The sequence below is a fragment of the Mixophyes fleayi genome, chromosome 11 (assembly GCF_038048845.1).
Source record: "Mixophyes fleayi isolate aMixFle1 chromosome 11, aMixFle1.hap1, whole genome shotgun sequence".
Classification (NCBI taxonomy): Eukaryota; Metazoa; Chordata; class Amphibia; order Anura; family Limnodynastidae; genus Mixophyes; species Mixophyes fleayi.
The window spans coordinates 95,741,165-95,760,945 of record NC_134412.1 but is presented as its reverse complement, the minus strand read 5'-3'; the positions used below and the strand labels follow the sequence as shown (position 1 = coordinate 95,760,945).

At 41.8% G+C, this 19,781-nt stretch overlaps 1 protein-coding gene and 1 long non-coding RNA gene across 4 annotated transcripts in view; one reads left to right on the top strand and one right to left on the bottom strand.

Moving 5' to 3' along the window:
• Positions 1-19,781, top strand: part of KIRREL3 (kirre like nephrin family adhesion molecule 3) — a 541,498-nt gene that overhangs the window by 415,332 nt on the left and 106,385 nt on the right. For all 3 annotated transcript variants that reach the window (XM_075190473.1, XM_075190474.1, XM_075190475.1), the window contains exon 5: positions 11,908-12,065. In XM_075190473.1, coding sequence (XP_075046574.1) covers positions 11,908-12,065 — 158 coding nt within the window. The remainder of the gene's footprint in view (positions 1-11,907; positions 12,066-19,781) is intronic.
• Positions 250-13,894, bottom strand: LOC142107220 (uncharacterized). Its single transcript, XR_012679908.1, has 3 exons — positions 13,781-13,894; positions 11,423-11,488; positions 250-346 (listed from the first exon to the last, which is right to left on the bottom strand). It is a non-coding gene; the product is annotated as an uncharacterized LOC142107220 (long non-coding RNA).

Sequence of the window (19,781 nt, the reverse complement as noted above, 5' to 3'; positions counted from 1 at the left end):
ATGCTTATTTCTATTTATTTATGAAGCTTTCATTTCTGGCTAAAAGCCACTAACTCCTGTGTAAAGTATAGTGTATAATAACAGTCAGAAATACTTATATAATGGGGGGACTTCACACCTGTTATAATGCAGGTAGAAGTATTCCACGAGTGGATCACAGTATAACCATTATAAGACAGGTAAAGCTACTGGTGGAAGAGAAGTTGTTGTACTAACCTAAACCAAGTCAGCATGGTGTTTCTTCCATCCTTTTATTTTACCTTTTCAGTTGTAGGATGGTGGCGGGTTCCCTCTCTTGCATCATTCCAGAGCCGTGAAGGAGCCCAAGTCTCAGATATGCAGTTTCCTAGTTAATAAAAGCACATTGTACAATTAGACAGTACCACTAACTAGCTGTGTTATGCTTTTGCCATTTACAATTGTGGTTGTAGGAGGTGGGGGGGACTTTTTTTAATCGCACTTTACTTTTTAACAAGTGAGATTTCGGAAAGTCAGGTTACGTGTGGGCAGTGCATTAATAGACATTGTTTGATTTTAAACTCACATTTAAATGTTCAATATAGCTTCCAAAATGACCGACTGGTTGTACATGTTGTAAATTTAAGTATCTGTTGCACTAGTTATTGCACTTCATAACCAAATCTCTTCACCACTAACAATGTAATGATAAGATGTATTACCTAGTGAGGCTAATGTACCCTGCAGTGGTGTGAGTAACACACTCGCCCACTGTTGTATATTTAGAACATATGTTATATTGAAAATTGTGCTGTTGGGGACAAAGATGATGGAACGGTCATGTGTAAGTACAGAAGATTAGACTATTACATATTGTCAGTCTCTCTCATTTATCACTTTCATGCCATTCAGACTACTGGGGTAAATGTATCCAGCTGCGAGTTTCCAGCAGGTTTGAAAAGTGAAGATGTTGCCTATAGCAACCAATCAGATTCTAGTTATTTTGTAGAATGTAGTAAATAAATGACAGCTAGAATCTGGTTGGTTGCTATAGGCAACATCTTCACTTTTCACACCCACCAGTAACTCTCAGTTTGATACATTTACCCCCAGGAGTGTTTCCATGACTGTACGTAGTATAGTATGTACAATATATCACCTATGGTACTCAGGCAAGTGACCACTTTGTACCCTATAGTGACTATAACTTGTAGGTTACCCATTAACTGTAGCAGACTGGTGAGGCATTGACGGTAGTGAAACAGACGGGATGGTTGCTAAGTAAATGGATCTTTGTTTCCTATGTGTTACAATTGTCTAGAGCCGCCATGTATTACAGCTCTGACATCTTTGCTTCATTTATTTATTTTTGTCTGGTTCCTTATCAGGGTCGGAGCAGTACATCGCTAGGCCCTATAACAAGATTTTGGTAGAGGCGTGGTGATACCCCTCTGGTGATGTGATTGTGTCATCGTGGCCCCATCCCCTACATTGCAATGCCCCAAATAGCTGCATCTCGTGACAGGTCTATAAATCAAGCACTTCTAAAGACGGAGGTCTGCTCCTCCGGGACAGTGACTGGAAGGGATAGGCTGGGTTTTCTGGGAGGATTACTGATATTGAATCATCAGTATTCCTATTGCATCTATTTAGTGCATGGTTGTCCAACCCGCGGCCCAGCATGCCTGGAAATGTGGCCCAGCAGGAGTTTTGGTTGTGGCAGGGGGGGGCAGCGCTGGAAAAAAAAAATCCTGCAAAAAAAGAAAATACTTACCTTGCGGTCACGCCAGCTGGCGCTCCGGCTCCCTCCCTGGTCTCCTCCTCCGTGTGGCGCTCGCAGTGAATGTCGGGGGTGACGTCATCACACCCGACATCCATTGCATAGCGCAGCACAGAGGAGTCACCCACGCGAACTATCAGCAGCAGTGAAAGATTATCCAGTATCTTATTGTTGTTACTCTGAATTTGGACTTTCTGCACCATGCAATTATAAACTAGCTGTATTCTCTGTATGTATCTAATATAAATATCAAGAGATTAAAATATTAAAAATGCAATAAACCATTTTAAATGTGCAGTGCTGAGTAGGGTGAAAATATCACCCACTGTTACCCTCATCGGAGGCTGCTCCATGAGCCATTTTTACTGCCACCCTATCTTTAAATCTCTGTAGATATCTATTAGTCCTCCTGATGCTCCTATATCGGTGACCATTTCAAACTGGTCAATAAAAAAAATGATTCATGGGTGCAGAAAGAGAGGGGAAAAAAAGTTTTTGGCATTTAATTCCCCGAACCCCATTAAGGGGCAGATGCAGGTAAGTTAAATTGTAGCTGGTAATGGGACTACTGCTTTAATCATGATTCTGCAACAGGTTTCCTAACTCTTACTAACTTCATTTCCAAGTAAGTTTAATATGTTAACTATGTTTTCTATGGTTTTGTGGATGATCAGCTATCGTTATTGTTAGTGTATCTTATGTGCGGCCCAAACCAACTCGTCGTCTTCCAATGTGGCCCAGGGAAGCTAAAAGGTTGGACACCCCTGATCTAGTGTTTACCTTCTGATATGTTCTCCCTGTGTTGCGTGAGTTATCCCCCCAAGCACTGCAGAAAGAGAGAATCATACACTATCCTATCAACCATTTAGTGCCAGCATTGAAACACTGCAGCATTCAAAATGTGCAAAACAGACGCAAACCTCGACGTGCGGAAGTCTACACAGGTCACACATAGATCATACACATTAAATTGTGACCTCTGCTATCCTTCTATTTATAAATATCAGGCTACCGCTCCGCCTCATAATAGGCTAACAGGAACTCCCTACAGTATAATGAGCAGGTCACCCCTCCTCTGTGGATCTTGGTCCAAGTGACATGACAAATGCCACTTTAGATAGTTCAGTTATATTATGAGCAATGTTTTCAGCCTTTTCCTGCCCTCCACGCCGGGTATTTATCATCCTTCCTCTAGAAGCAGGGGTAATGTGACCGATGGAACATTTAGTATGAGAAATGAGTGTTTAGGTCAATGTGTAATGAATCCGACCGACCGGTTCTATTGGTGGAGAACGTGGCAAATGATCATTTTTTGCACTTTCACCATAATTCAAGGAAAATAGATGATCACGGTTTTTAATACCAGCTGTATAAATGCAAATTGTAATCCTGAGGGAGAAAAAAGGCAATATTAGGTTATGTACAACCTTAATAACAACATTGTAACTAGCTGACTCCGTAGATTTAAAAAGGTAGAATCCAGGATGTGTTATTAAAAAGAACAATTTACTTTATTGATGTTTTTTTTACCAGCTATTTGTGCTGTTTTCATTATTTTTCTATGTTACGCTTTCTGAGATATGTTCTGCTCACGAGAAAGGATATATAACATTCTCATAAACAGATATCCACTTGCAATTTCTTAATTAAATGCCTATTAAGTAATTTGTAAAGTCGTTTTAATAAAATGCGTAATGATATTTTCAAATGTTTAATTCCCCATCTTTCCTTGAGGACCACTAACAACCTGCGAGTCTCTCTCTCTAGTAGACCAGTCACCACATCATTAATAGAGCGATGATGGACCTTTGTAGTAGTCTGAGCACCATCTCTGATAATAATGCCAGTTCAGTTGGTGTTTGGGTGCTATCCCCCCACACCCATGGGACAGAAGTAGGGTGAGAGAGAGACAGTGATCTTCAGGCGCTAGCACAAAGCCAGTTTCTAAAATCACATTTCACCAAAAAAAATCAGATTCTATCTACCATTTCTCCAATACTACATACATTACTTACCTGACCTCATAGTCAGCATGCCCTGTGAGTATACTAATATTATGACCTAACCGCTATCCAAACTATTCCTTCGTCCCAACACCAGAGTTACTGAAATGTATAATACAAGTACAACGCGTTTTGGTCAGCTGGTTAGAGCCTCTGAATGCTGAGAAACGCGTTACATTAAGTTGTGAATCTGGCTGTTAGTTTATTTGTTATTAACCTTACGACCTGTTTATTCTCCTCACACGTGGTTGTAAAAGAGGAGAGTCGAGGCAAATCATTGTATTTAATATATACAGCATTTATATTTGCTTTGTACAACTCAGACAGGAGACTTATTGACTGCAGTATAAAAGCCAAAATGACTTTTGTATTCAAAGCATGCAAAACGCTCCCAGTTGGGAAACGTGCCTTTACAATACAATTTCTGCTAAATATGTGTGATTGCTATTGCTTATGAATGCAGGACAGGTAAGAAGTATGTTCCATAAGTAGTAAAATAATACCCGTTATTCCTGATAGGAAGATGGTGGTGTTGTAACCTGTTTACTGCAGCTGTTACAATGAACTTGTTATGTGTAAGCACTACCCTCTCTCTGTCACCCAACTCCGCTGCTTGGGTGTCACTCTTGACTCCTCTCTCTTTGGCCCCCCACATTCATTCCCTCGCCCAAGCCTGTCGCTTCCAACTACGCAACATCGCCCGCATATGTCCCTTCCTCTCTCAAGATGCCACCAAAACCATCATCCACGCACTCATCATCTCCCACCTCGATTATTGTAACCTCCTCCTCACTGGCCTCCCCCACTCCCGTCTCTCCCCCCTCTGCTCTATACTCAATGCGGCCGCAAGACTCATCTACCTCTCACGCCGCTCCTCCTCTGCCTTCCCTCTCTGCCTTGCCCTACACTGGCTCCCCTTCCTCTACAGAATTCTTTTCAAACTCCTCACCACCACTTACAAGACTCTCTCCCACTCTACTGCCCCTTATATCTCCAACCTCCTCTCCATTCACACTCCCACCCGCTCCCTGCGCTCGGCAAATGACCGCCGCCTCTCCTCCACTCTGATCACCTCTTCCCATTCCAGAATCCAGGACTTTTCCCGTGCAGCCCCCCTTCACTGGAATGACCTCCCTCGCTCCATCCGCCTCTCTCCTACTCTGTGCTCCTTCAAACGTGCACTCAAAACTCGCCTCTTTCTCAAAGCCTACCAACCATCTACTTAACTCCCATCTCCTCCGCACTGTCACTCACCGGACTGTGAGTGCCATTTCTCCTGTGTTCAGGAACTGTGGCCGTCCGCCATCCTGAGGGTCTGCGCATGTGCAGCCCTTATGAAACCTTCAGTACCTGTTGCTTTTAATTGATTGGATGATCAGGCAACCATCCCTATTTAAACCACCTGTGATCATTACCTGGTTGCCTGATCTTGGAGTCTCATTCCCCATGAGCCTCTGAAGGTGTTCCTGTGTTTCCTCGTGTATTCAGCTCCAGCTGATTCCTGTCTACTACGATTGTGGTTTCCTGACCACTTTAACTCTCCTGTGTTCATCGTGCCTGCACTCAGCTGATTCCTATCTGCTACTTCTGCTGGATTCCAGACCACCTCTACTCTCCCGTGTTCATCATGTTTCCAGTTTTACTTACTACTGCTTCCTGAGTATTGCTCCGGTGACTACCGGTTACCTTCCGTGCACTGCACCAACCTGATTACCGCTTCCATCCTCCAGTGGTCTCTCCTCCTGCCGGCGTTCAGCCATCCCTGCACGTCTCCTTGACAGCCTGCTCTCCTGAACCGCGGTATGCATACTTTCCATTGACTTTGCTATTGTATTGCATATCCGTCTGGACTGTGTTGTGTTCATCTCCGGAGTCTTCTATCTACTGAAGCTATTGTTACTTATTGACTTTGTTTCCTATTACCTGGATCTCTATAGTGACTTTAATAACTGTATACTTCTAGCAGCGCTTGTCATTGTATTGTGGATATCATCGTGGGATCAAGTTCCGTGTGCCCCGTGTATCCTCTGCATTACATTCATCTCCTCATGCCCCTCCTCACATATATATAGCAGTGGTACAACTTGTTGACGCAGACCACTGACTCTCCTCACGTTTACTTGTCCATCTGGTTCCTCGTGTACATACATCTAAGTCATTACCAGTTGCTGCTAGTCATAGACTTTCCTTGCGCATTCTCTCACCATCTGCTGATTCTCCTGTTCCGTTGTCACCCTGCTACCAGAGGACCATAGTACCAGCTATATTACTCTGCCCAGGATACCACCAGCTGATGGACTTACCAAAGACTCCTAGTGCCCGTGACACGCTCTTTCTCCCCTCTCTCCCATTGTTTCAACTGGCTCCTCTTGTGCCTGGTCTTTCAACCCTCCCTTAGAAGGGAAGAGGGCCCTGCTCATGCGAGCTTACATCCTGTCTCCTTACCTGTTCTTCTGCTCCGTGTTTATTGCATCAGCCTGACTGGAGTTTCTGAAGTATTGGTACTTTTTGTTTACAGGGTATAACAGTACAGAACAATATAGTCTACTGTTTGTACTGTGTACGGCGCTGCGGAAGCCTTGTGGCGCCTAACAAAAAGGATAATAATCTGCGGCATGTCACAGGCAGACATAATAACACAGAAAACCTTTGCTCTTCATTTCCCTCCGATGAAAGGGAGGAAATGATTGGCCGGATTTTCACATACTCTCAATGTCACCTTTGGGGTTCACCGGTTAAACACACACCAATGATGGGTATCGGGTTGCCTATCAGGGGCCACCCTCTAACCTTCAAAAGGGCCACACGTCACCCGCAATCTCAGTAATAACTTCCTACAATCCATATAGTGAGAGAAAGAGTCACACATTGGACAATAAAGTTGCAAGGCTCGGGGGGGCCGCCGGTGAAGGCTCGGAGGGGCCGCATGTTGCTCAATGCTGACTTACACAGAAAGAAGTAGCAGCGCTGTCTGCATTTTGCCCGCACTCTGCAAATAATGAAACTTTGCATTGTGGTTACTTTTGAATAGGATGTGGCCCAGCGATAAGAAGAATGACAGGCGGTTCCTTAGTGCTTCAGATCATTCCAGGCTTTACTTCACAAAAACCAACTTCTAAAATGCAACTCTAGGGCTGTACTTACATAGAGGCCACGTCTAGAACAGCATAGAAATGGATTTATAATAACTTTATTTTATGTTTTCTTTGTCGCTAAGTTTTTAATAATGTCACTCTAGATAAGGCCTTTGTGTATTGTCAGAACCTGACAATTTCTTCTGTGGGATCTTTGATCTCTACGGTGAATGGAGCTGTAACAAAAGATAGACAAAGGGAACTTTATTATAAGGGGAACTTATACAAAGAGTAGCACGATATTCTAGTATAGGAGAACAGAGCATTGTGTTTCTATGAACAATTATCAGTCAACACTGTCATGTTAGAATCAATAATTATATTTTTAGACTTAGCTGAATCTTCCACCCCCTTCCACTCTGACGGACATGAGTAAGGTGTAATACACACGAACGCTGCTTCCATGACGGCTAAGTGTACCGTGTCTTACTGTAACGTCTAGTGCAGTCAGGGCTCATGGTATGGTCCACAGGGCACCGATCAGACTGGTATAAGCACCCGTGTGTGTGGTATCATGGAAAACACTTTCTCTCCCCCGTTGGGGCAATTTAGAAATTAATTCAATTTGCTTTGTTTTTTGTTTCCGTTCACTGGAAATCCAAATGAAATCTGACATGTGTCTTTTCTCTGCTTTTATGACAAAATGCAATTATGTAAATAGAGATGACAAATACAGCAGCACATTGTATAACAAATCACTGCAAGTGTTACAAAGAATACAATTTCTCACTGTTAATAGCCGCGCGCTTAAAAGGAACAAAAAAAAAACAGATTAAAAAAAATCACTTTGCCTTGGCACCTCCGTCTCGTACTGTTTTATCATTTAAAGATAACAAGATAATGTAAGCGCAATATTCATCAATTCACATACAAATGAGAAAATGCACAGAGACATCTGTTTGTGACATTGTGGAGATTAAAGAGTAATTTTGTGCTGAGAGGGAAAAGGTATTAATTGCAGTGTAGGAAGTTTCTGCTCTCGCTGCTGTGCAAGGTCAGTACAGCAATAATCCTTCTGCCACCTAGTGGTGGGTCACAAAGTTCACAATCAGCCATAAAAAGTCTATTATGATAAATATTCATCTACATAGCGCCAGCATACTCTGTAGCCTAGACGCGTAACAGTAAAGGAAGGCGGCTGGAGTAGGAAATGTTACTAAGTGGATCTAATATTTATTAGTAATGCTAGTGTCCTCAATAACTGGATGTCATCCACATACAATTTAATTTTGCTGCATATTTGCATTTATATATGCACAACTATCACAAAAATGAAAAATTACTAGATTTATTACAGCAAAATATTACACCCCCCCCCCCTCAATGTTATCATCATTTGTCAGGAAGTAAAGATATTAATCAGTTCAGTAACAAAATCTGCTGTAATTGGAGCATAAATGGGTTTAGGATTCCGACAGCAGAAACAGCCTGGTTAGTGCTCTAGAGCCATTTGCAGCGTGAGGATTGGAGGTTTTACCAAACTGTGTTGAATATGTGAAAAGGAACAATACAAGTCAATCACCAATCTGGAAATAATGTTATTTTACCCATAAAAAGCTGCTATCAGTTTTTCAACTTTTATGTATGTAATGTCTTTACCAGAAGTAACATATAACTACAGTAAAGTTAATTGGATTCAGGACAACAGGGCACATTGGCTATCATAGGGAGTTTGGTCATTGCACAGATAAAATCAGGATTTGCTAATATATTTTAATGTTAAATACAAAACACAGTTACTAACATTATTTTGTCACCTTATAGACCATGTGTCGGCCTCCTGTATAACACCTCTTTGGTTGGTAGGAGCACTTTTCACTTATCGTTTCATACATTACATTTTAGAAACCATTAAGTGGTGAATTACCTACTTCAGTAGATTAAATTATTTTATACACACAGGTGGGAAAACAAAGGGGCTTATGTGGCAGTGAGTTTGAATACCTTAATTTTAGGCTGCTCACCTGTGGGTGTTAATGTTTTTGGGTTTTTTTCTTACATAGTCTAACCATGGTTCATATGTGCAAATTGATCTGCAAGCAGCCCAGTGCTTTTCCCAATAAGTTGATATGAGCTCTCATGTTAACCTCTAGGGCAGGGTTGTGCCCAGCACGCCTGTAAATGTGGCCCAGAAGGAGTTTTGGTTGTGGCAAGGGGGCAGCGCTGTTAATGGGAAAAAAAAAATCCTGCAAAAAAAAAAGAAAAGAAAATACTCACCTTGCGGTCACGTCAGCTGGTACTCCGGCTCCCTCCCTTGTCTCCTCCTCCGTGCGGTGCCCGCAGTGAATGTCCATTGCAGAGCGCAGCACAGAGGAGACACCCGCGCGAGAATAACAATCAGCAGCACAGAATTGGAGAAAAGAAGAGAGGAGGACAGGAGAACAAGCCGATTAAAAGGTAAGTTAAGGGGGATTTCTTTTATTCACTTGTCAGCGTCCCTTGAAATAATAAGTCACCTGGTCCTGAAGCATCATGGACCTTATCTCCCTGCTACATACTTATAATGGACCAAAGAGAATAATATATAATGCCCCATTAATAATACAAGTAGAAGTTGTTATCCCTTAATTACACAACTATGTTAGTTATCAAAACAGGTGACAATTTGGGGTCACAGTGGTGTATATGTCAGGTACCACAGGCCTGGTCAGGGCACCCTGATATACAATGCCTGGCTTAAATGCACTTGTTTTGATGCAATATCAATAAATACAAAAATTGATTCTAGTTATTATACTATAGAGTATTTTTTGAACAGGGCGATTTGAAAAAAAAGTGATAGTTATATATAACTATGTTTTCTATGGTTTTTTGGATGATCAGCTATCGTTAGTGATCTTATGTGCGGCCCAAACCAACTCGTCGTCTTCCAATGTGGCCATGGGAAGCTAAAAGGTTGGACACCCCTGCTCTAGGGTGTATGTACATAATGCATATATCAAGTCCATTAGTACCAACGTCAGCCTGATGGCTGTAGGGGTGACGTATCTCCCGCCACCCCCCAAGTCATGTTCACTCATTTCAGGTAATCTTAGAGTAAACCTCTTCCTGTCTACAATCATTTCTAATATAGCATATCTAATTGAAATAAAGACCCTGTAGCATTGTACTATGTAACTACAGAATACTTGTCCATAAAGGCAGCACATGTAAGTGAGGGAGGGAGTGTCCCTGCTCAGGGGTGTGTACTGCTATGTAGGGCGTCATATCTCAAACTGTAACTATCAACTCTTGGGATTCTGTTTGTAATTTTTACCCACTTGGACCACATAACAGATTAAATTTTTAGGTAAATTAATAGGCTTAATGACCAGCTGTGTACTAGGACACAGATGGTCATTAAGCCCGCACACCCAATAGAGCAGGCAGTGCTCCTGTAAGTGCTTACTGTCTGCAAGGTGGACATCAAGCCCCGCCCCTCTGTCATTAGCATCATCATACACCTTGTCCCACCCACTTGGTGACATGAATGGTGTCACAACACGCCCACCTCCTCTTTTCATACCTCCCCTCTATGTGTTCCTGATGGGAAGTATGAAAGGTTGTAGATATCAGTTTATATATTTTTTTTCTTTGTTTAATTTTTACCTTTCTCAGATCCTGTTTTTTCAGCCTCCCTTTTTGGCAACACCAAATGATTCGGTGTAAACTGGATGTGATAATACTACAGAGTTTACATGGATCTAATAGGACCATGATGGAGAAACTGGTCTGAGGTCTGCCCTGGACTGATACTGCCCTCTGCTGGGGGAAGCCCCGTGTGACACAATTGTCACTGCAGTGATGTCACAGGAAGTACCACATTGTAGCACAGAGCGCTCCAAGAGAACGCAGTCAGTTTGCCAGAAATCAAATACCTTTCCTGGCACCCATTGTCATTAACAGCACTGACTCCAGGCAATCTTGGAAGAGGCAGTAAGCAAGGAATTAATGAGTTAATATTTGCTGTAACCTTATAATTTATTGTATGGTCTGCGCTGTTGCCCAATAAAATGTTGTTTTTTGTAATTCCATATATATCCTGCAGAGAAGGTGTGAGGTTAACCTCATACATGGCATCAGCTTATCTAACAACATGAACCCCTTGGTCTATGTAAAATGGTCCCTGTCCTCTGCTCCTTTTCCTGGTGGGTGGGTCATGGAAACATGGGGAAGAGCTGATCGTGTGTTGAAAGTTGCATCATTTTAATAAAAAAATAATTTATGCCACTACAAAGCAATACTTGTCATCCTGCATATTATATTACTTGTGTTATTTGTTTCATGATTCAGTTTTTATTATGTATTGAAATACTTCTAAACTAACAATTCCTGCAAAATGTAACCACTTTATTTTATAAATGTACACAATTAATAATGAAATTGCAATTGCACAGCATAATAATCGTTATAAAATGATACTTAAAACATTTTATGAATAATTGAAAGTTTTAAAACCTAATCTCTGCTTAAAGTGTAAAGTATATTGTACTCTGTACCATTCTAATCATTGAAGTCCCGGCATTGGATGTAGATGGTGTATCACAAAGGGTTTTATAACAAGTTACCTGTAAGAGGAGATTGTTATATCTAGATGTGTTGTCCTTGATTCATACCGCCCGAAAGTCTCAATACTAAACCCACTGCTTTCTTTTTCCCAATTTCTAGAATAGATTTTTTTTTTAGTTCTAATTAACAAAGTAAAACAAGGTCAGCTATGTAATTAGATTATTATTTAACAAACCTCTAGAGATCTGCAGACTGTTGCTCTGTTGCCAGCATTCCTAGACATACTGCATACACTGAATAGGAGATGCTCTGCAGAATATATTAGACTGCCTGGTCCTAAACAGCCGCATTTCTTAAGAGCACCCGGACTACCAGATACATTACTATAGGACTATGGCTGAGGGTTCACTTACTGTACTTTCATCACTGCACATCAGGAATAGGTTTCATGTTTATTAAATAGTGATTAATTTAATTAAATATTTCCGCAGCTTGATAAAGTACTGTGCTCACATGAGATGTTTCCTCTGTGTTTTATCAACAGTTCCCCCTGATGATCCGGTAATTATCGGTGGTCCAATAATAAATCTCCGCTCTGGAGACCCCCTGAATTTAACCTGTCACGCAGACAACGCTAAGCCGGCAGCGACCATTATCTGGATGAGAAATGGCGAGGTCCTGAACGGGGCCACGTACTCCAAGGTAAGAATTTATACTTCTTGTGTCAGATGCTTTCAATGCTGATAGTTTGACATTATCTGTACATTGGATTGGTCTGTGCTGTGGAGAATTACTGGGTCACAGAACTCCCCCTTTTACATTGTATCTTCATTATCCCGCAGTTTAAAGTCAATAATGGTTTCTGAGCTAAAACTTTCAAATCTAAAAATGTACTTCTGTCACTTTTGTGCCTTGTGGTCCCGATTTTAGGATCTGGACGTAAACTCTACTTGTGGAATGTAAAAATACTGCGCATTAGTACAATAATGCGGCCATATTTAAAGTTAAGCGCATCTCATGGTCCCTTGCGCTTAGAGGGAGGTTTGTTAGGAGCGTTCATGGATAAATCATACTTGCCTACTCCAGAGATTACGGGAGAGCCCAGAATTTCAGGGGGAGCTCCCAGACAAGTAGGCACCCTCCAGGCGGAGGTGGGGTTTAATTACGCAATTCCCATAATCAGGCCCCGCCCCCCACTATGCAGTGTCGTGCATTGCATAGCAGAGGTGGGCATATCGTGATGCATGACATTACCACACCCCCTCCTGCATTTGTCATCTGACCTGATCCTGGAGTGGAGGTTGGCATGTATGGTGTAAGTTGAAACAAAAAAGGAATGTGGGAACTTCCTAAGGCTGTTATGTATTCTTTGTTACATAGAGAGGGAATTGCGTTGTGTGACTGCTGCTTATAGCTAGGTGTGTTTGTCTTCAGTGATTGTTTGATAATGTTTTGATCTGTACTTCACCATGATAAGTCTATGGGGGCACATTTATCATTTAACGTTAAAATAGAGAAATGGTTATCAATCCTTATCGGACGGATAAGTATTGATTCATTTCTCAAATTTATCAAAACCGGAGTACAGAAACAGCAGTCCCGATAATCTGCTGTTTCTGTGGAAAAAAAAAATCATACTTACCTGCCTCTTCGGAAGCGCTGTCTTCGGGTCTTCTCCTTACTCTTCAATTGCGCATGCGCACACAGATCCTCTCTCTGTCTCTGCAACTATCGTTGCAGAGAGAGCGCTGAGTGACAGGGAGGGATCATGTGATCCCTCCACACATGCGCTGTCCAGCTCTGCTCTCCGGAGCAGAGCTGACAGCATTAGATTTCTTCAATTAGGATGATGTACGCCAGCTGCAGCTGGTACATTAACATGACAAGTTCCCGAAAAAATGTTTTTTCGGGACTTGTTAGATTGCGGCCAGGAGCAGTCACCATTCTGTTGAATGGTGACTGCTCCCAAAAACGAAGAGGAGTGCAAAGCAGCAGATATCCATGATATCTGCTGCGATGCCCCCTTAATAAATTTGCGGAGGACACTGTGGGACCTAAATCATCCGTTAAAAGCACTATCATGCTTTATTAAATATGCCCCTATATGTAAAGTTCAATTATATGTAATACAACAGACTGCAAGTTGCAGTTTTCCATCGTGAACATTCTTCAGGGGCCCCAGCCTCACTGAAGGATCCAATGGTAAATTCATTGGCCAATCCTAGTCTGCAGGTAACTCTCTCATATTTACATTCCCTCCTCGTACAAGCTACTTATCGTACATGTGCCTTTCATCTTACTGGGGGGAAATAAAAAAAAAAGACTAAAACCTCCTATTTTCCTGTGGCTCTTTCATTCTGGCAGTCTGACTCCTGTCTTATCACTGAACCAGCAAGAGATTTTACAGAAACATTTACTTATGTGTATCTGCTCCCAACAGCCGACTCCATAATCCCTGCGGCCTCCACAAACAGATAATTAAAAATTCAATCTGCAGCCGAGACCCTTCTACGAATGCAGCGAGAGCTATGACCGTTCCTTCCCAGAATGCTTTGCGACTCACCACGCTCTATGGTGGCTCCATTGAACCAAGAGAATAAGAGAAAATTGAAAGCTTTTGTATGCGGTTAGCATATCATTACATCCCTCTCATTTCTTTTGTGCCTCACAAAATGCCACAAAAGGGGGGAAAAAACATTCAGTTTCTCCAGAGAGAGACCGCGTCGCATTCAGTAGAATATTTCAATAATCTGGATTTAATTATGCAGGTCTTTCATGGCTGGCGATGTAGGCACACCGCAATACCGTGGTATAATTTAGAAATGAACACAATGGTGGGGATGGAGAAGCCGGAGAATTGTGGCTGCGTAGGGGACTAAAAGAATAACATCGCTATTGCTGCAACTTTAAAAGGACATTTAACACAAACAGGAGAAAATGTCACACCGAGGCTGCGTGCTATTATACGGTGCTGTGACTGTTCTGCACAGCACAAGATGTGACGGCTGTATTCTGTTATCCTGACACTTATGCATAGCCCTCATTCTCCAGATCTTACTTCAATCAAACCAGCACTACAAACGCTTTACATTTTCTCATGCACACGGTTCTTGAGGAAAATGAGTGATTTAAGTCTTCAGAAAACTCTGTGCTATGAACAAGACACAGGGCACAAAGATTGTGATCTCTTTCATGTCTTAATACGAACGTTAATTGATACAAGCTGGATGAAAGAAATGGTTTGTGTGATGCTAAATTCTCACAGTGCAATCAGTGACAAGTGTTACTCTGCTGTAAAATATATATATATATAATCCACCCACCATGTCCAGGCTTCTATCCCTCCAATGTACATTTATTTAAAGTAGGAGTCTTCTCAATAGCCTTATGTCCGTCCCTGGTGGTAATCATTTTTTCCCAACAATCATGCCGACACAGTTACATCGACGTGAAAATTCCGATGCCCACCAAAGTGAAAATATAGACTTACTATATCATAGGCATACCACATTCTCCACAGGCTTTATGTCCGGCACATGTAAAATTGCAACTGTATAAAATATCTGTCCATTGGAAGTGACTCAAATATGGCTGGAAAGTCCGACTGCCGGGTTTAAGGCGGCAATGGTCGGACCTGCCATAAATATATGACAATGTGAAATATATTTTCACATTGTCGCTTTGGTGGGCATCAGAATTTTCATGTTGATGCAATTTGTGTCGGCATTGTTGGGGAAATAATCCTTGCTGGCTCACCTGAGTATCTATCTAGCAGCAGTGAGCTTGTTTGGTAGGCAGCAGTCATGGTATAACCAAGGCCCAATCGAGGCTGCGAGTGTTGGTTTTCCTCTTTTGTATTTTGGTTCTTACTCTCCCACCAGCAAACGCAGGATTTGTAGAGGGGGGTTTCCACACCACGCTGCCAGTGGACGTGACCAGCATGCATGGGGCGTGGTATAATATTAGACAGTGCTTGGCTGCTCTCCAACTCTTCCTATCCCTATAATATACATGGGCAATACTGCGTGGACTACTGTTAGGTGCACGCAGCTCTCCCTTTTCAAGCAGAGCTGTGTGAAGCGAGGGCAGGGTCCAGCCACCTAAATTATACAATGCCCCAGGCTTGGAAGGGGGTTTCCAGACACTAGGAAACCCCCCCCCCCCCTCGGTTTGCCTATGACCAGTCACTTCAACACTTGGCTGTCTCATTTTACTGAATAAGTGTCAGTTCCTCCACTACAACATATAGTATCAAATAATTTTCTGAGGCCCGAAGCTGATGCACTCCTTGCAATTGGTAGTTACACTGTTGCAATTTTTTCATTATTATTATTCTTTCAATAAGTAGAAACAAATTGGCTGTAGCCAGGTATTTCTGTATAACAGTCTTTACACTTTTACAGTCTTTATTTTATAAAAACAGAGACCCCGACATCACACAGGCTGTGTAAACTAAGATCAGGGACTATGGTACATCTCGCCCTAATGATCTACTGTATAATATTCGGCTAATGGCTTATTGCCACTAAGATATTACAGCCATCCTTCATCTTATCCACCTGCAGAAATGTTATATTAGGACAATAATTTGGAGGTAGGTCAGCTGGTTGTGACGAGAGACAAGTGAACCTGCGACATTTCATTATGTTACTGTTCTACAAAAACCATAACATTCTGTGTTTATTTAATGTCACACTCTATGTAACCTGGAAGTCAGGAGCGGTACTATAGCCACCACCGGATATGGTCTAACATAGTGATGGGCATCAGACGGCCTCCGAGCCTTAACCTGCGGCCCCAGCGGCTTCCTACGTTATTGTCAGAATGTTATAGCGTGTAATATGCTGCTGATGTGTTAATACATTTAATGAAAGAGAGACACTGATCTGTAATGTTTACCCTTAATCTCAGTAATAAGATAAATATGTGGCCCTTTTGAAGGCGACAGGGCTGCCCATGTGGCCCCTGCAGTGTATGTGGCCCCTGCAGTGTATGTAACTCATATGGACAAATGTATATGTGGACCATAGATCTGCAGCCGTCAGTATGTAGGTTATGTGTGGTCAGGCTGTATAGTTGGCTCTTCTGAGTAGAAGATTTCAGCTCACTGCAATCAGCAGAGCGTATATTAAGGTTTAGTTATAGAGATAAACATGACTGAATAAATAAAAGTTCTAGTAATAGTATTACTAAACTATTAGACATGATCATTAAAAATGACAAAGAAGAGAGAGGCCCTCCAATCCACTGAATGTTAAAAACGATTTTTCAATACTCGTGATTTTTAATGGAATTTCACATAATAACATTTCAGACATTTCACCACCGTATTTGATTAAAAACATATATGTAGTTAAAAATGGAGAACCCTTGAGTCGGACCTTGTAGTTATAGAGCAAGATCACTTGTTATTAGCCAAATCTTGTGCTAAAATACCACTTTTCAATACACAAGCGTATACTACACAGGAAATACTCCCTGTAGGTTATATCCATCCGCCAGATCTTATACGTTGTTAATAGTGTAACATATTGTATGTAGCAGGGGCAATGTGACAGCATTAGATATGCTTTGTGCTGTAAGCTACCTTCATTATCATCATCTTTTATATATTGCCCATACCAGCGTTTTATTATAGTATATTTATGTTGATCCAACTGATCATAAACAACTCCGTCACAAACAATGAAACAGAAGGTGTGATGGCCCTTATCGCTAGAGCTTACAATCTGAAGGAGATGAGGAATGGGATAATACAGGTAGAAGTGCTTGTTATGTACAGTGAACCAGCCATGTCTGATACAGCGTAAGATATAACGGTGACCGGTGCATACAGTATTAAGTGCGTTGAGGAAATAACTTGGGCAGGATGATTCAATGTGACTGTTGTAGACAATGGGTAAAGGTGATAGTTTAGTAGTAGATATATCCCTTAGGGAATGGGGATATATTACCATTGTATTTAGGAAATGAAAAATAATTACTGATTTGTTTTCAGGATACACTAAAAGATTTGAAGGTTATTCTGATTGGCAGAAGTAGAGTATTCCGGAGTCTAGATGTAGCACAGAAGAAGTCTTGGAGGTAGAAGTGAAACACAGGAGGATGATAGGCATAGGCCATTGGCAGACAAAAATGTCCTGGGTGTTATCCATGGAATGTTCCCCAACAGGTTTATTATGGGATGGAGCATCCTATAACACAGAAGCATGTACTGTGTCTAACAATAACGTATGTGAAGTGATTTTGACATTTTAGAAAATAGTTGTCAAAAGTGTTCAAACGATCCATTTGCCTGAAATGCAAATACAACCATTGATTAGGTTGATTAAAGCCGTGTGTGTAAATCCTGCTACCAATCACCAAAACAGCATCTGTGTGTGGTCAGTGCTGACCATATGGCACAAGACCTCCTACCAACAAGTGCACAACCATTATTGCTCATTGTATGTGGCCAAGTTGGCTGCAGAGCTGGCGATCTGGTGTCTGTGACACACGGGCAGGTTTGCATACAAGTGGTGGGAATGCATACACATCCGGCGAGCCTGACGTTCTATCTGGTTAATGAAACTGTTAATCGGCTGAGGGTACTATGGAAATAAAACAATTAAGACTATCAATCTATCCGTCCTGCTCACATTATCCTTGTTTTAACTGCTTTCTGAATTATTTATGAATATATTATCTGGTAATGATACTTAAAGCTGCTGGGAGAGGGAACTGGGGAACAACAAAGGCTTTATATTGTCTTATCATTTCATCAAAGTATCCACAAAGCAGAGATCAGTGCAACAACCTCTCTGCTTAATGAGTGTGTTCCAGTACAAAGTGACACAGCGATATGTAGAGCATGGACTCTGAGATAATGGCATATGTCTCCCGTCACTGCTGCCCCGGGGTTTCATAGGTCGGTATTAAAAATTAAATCATGAACTAAAGAACCTCTTAGGAGTTTGTCAAGGGCTATGGGAGCACCAGAAAGGAGAAGGCCAGTACAAGCCAGAACACCATATACTACCTATACATTATATACCCAGAAGATAGTGGTGTTGTCTTTGCCGGATACTCCAAAGCAGAGGGCAAATTTACTGGTTGTCTAGAGGTGACAACAGGCAATGGATTTTCTCCAGCGACCATACAGTCGTGGCCCAAAAAATTGGGACCCTTGCAGTTTTTTTTCCCTAATACTGCAACATTTCTTCCAGATATTGTTGAGATTGTGTGGATACAAAAATCTTTCATTTATTTCACTGTAAACCAATGAAAACATGAAAAAATAAATCTGCTTTTTGTGTTGTAAGTCATAGCATATTCCACACGGCAAGCCTTAAACGGGCAGGACAAAAACCATTTAGAAATGGTTAAAAATAATTCGATTTCAAGCTTCTCCTTCACTTTGAAACTCCTTCTCCTGTTTTGTGTCCCTGTGCACTGCAATGAGCATGGAGAAAAGAATGAAATACAGAGAATTGTCTGAGGGTGTCAGACAGAAGATTGGAGATTTCCACAATTGGCTACAGAGACCTTGATGTTCCCGCTTCCTCTGTACGCAACGTTATTAGGAAGAGTAGGACACATGGTACTGTAGCCAACCTCCCCAGAAAGAACTTTATTAGATTTTGCAGCACAAGAATGATGGATTGGTGGAGAAGGAAACTTGATCAACTGCCAAACAGATTCACGCCGACCATCAGACACAAGGTACGACCGTTTCAACTTGCGCCGTCCGTCTGCATATCAATGAAAGGTGATTATATGGCAGAGGCCCCACTGGTTGGTGACAGAGACATACGAAGCCTGACTGGTATTTGCCAAAACACACCAGAACAAGTCAAATTCCTTCTGGGAATGTCCTGTAGACAAATGAGACCAAATAACATCTGTGCTTTACCAAAAAGCTGTTATCACTGAATCTCCTCCTATGTCATTTTCTTTGAAAGCTTCTCTTGCTCTCTGATGTTTTGGGGTTGCTATTCTGTATTTGGCACTGGGCATCACGACATCTGGAGATTACCAGACATTTTGGAGCTTAGTGTTGAATCCAGTGTCAGAAAGCTGGGTCTCCATTGAAGGTCATGGGTCTTCCAGCAGACAATGACCCCAAACACACTTCAGAAAGCCCCCAGGAATGGTTCAAGACAAGACTCTGGACTGCTCTATAGCGGCAGCAATGTGTCCAGATCTAAATCCCATATAACACCTGAGGAGAGATCTGAGAACAGCAGTTGGGAGAAGACCCCTTCATATCTGGGAGACCTGGAGCAGTTTACACAAGAAGAGTGGAGCAGATTGTCAGTACAGAGAAACAAGATGCTCATCCATCGCTATAGGAAGCCGCTGATTGTAGTTATTATACATATGTCATTGATGCGAAAATATTTTTTAGTGCAGCCTTTGGTCATAACTTCATGTTCTGAA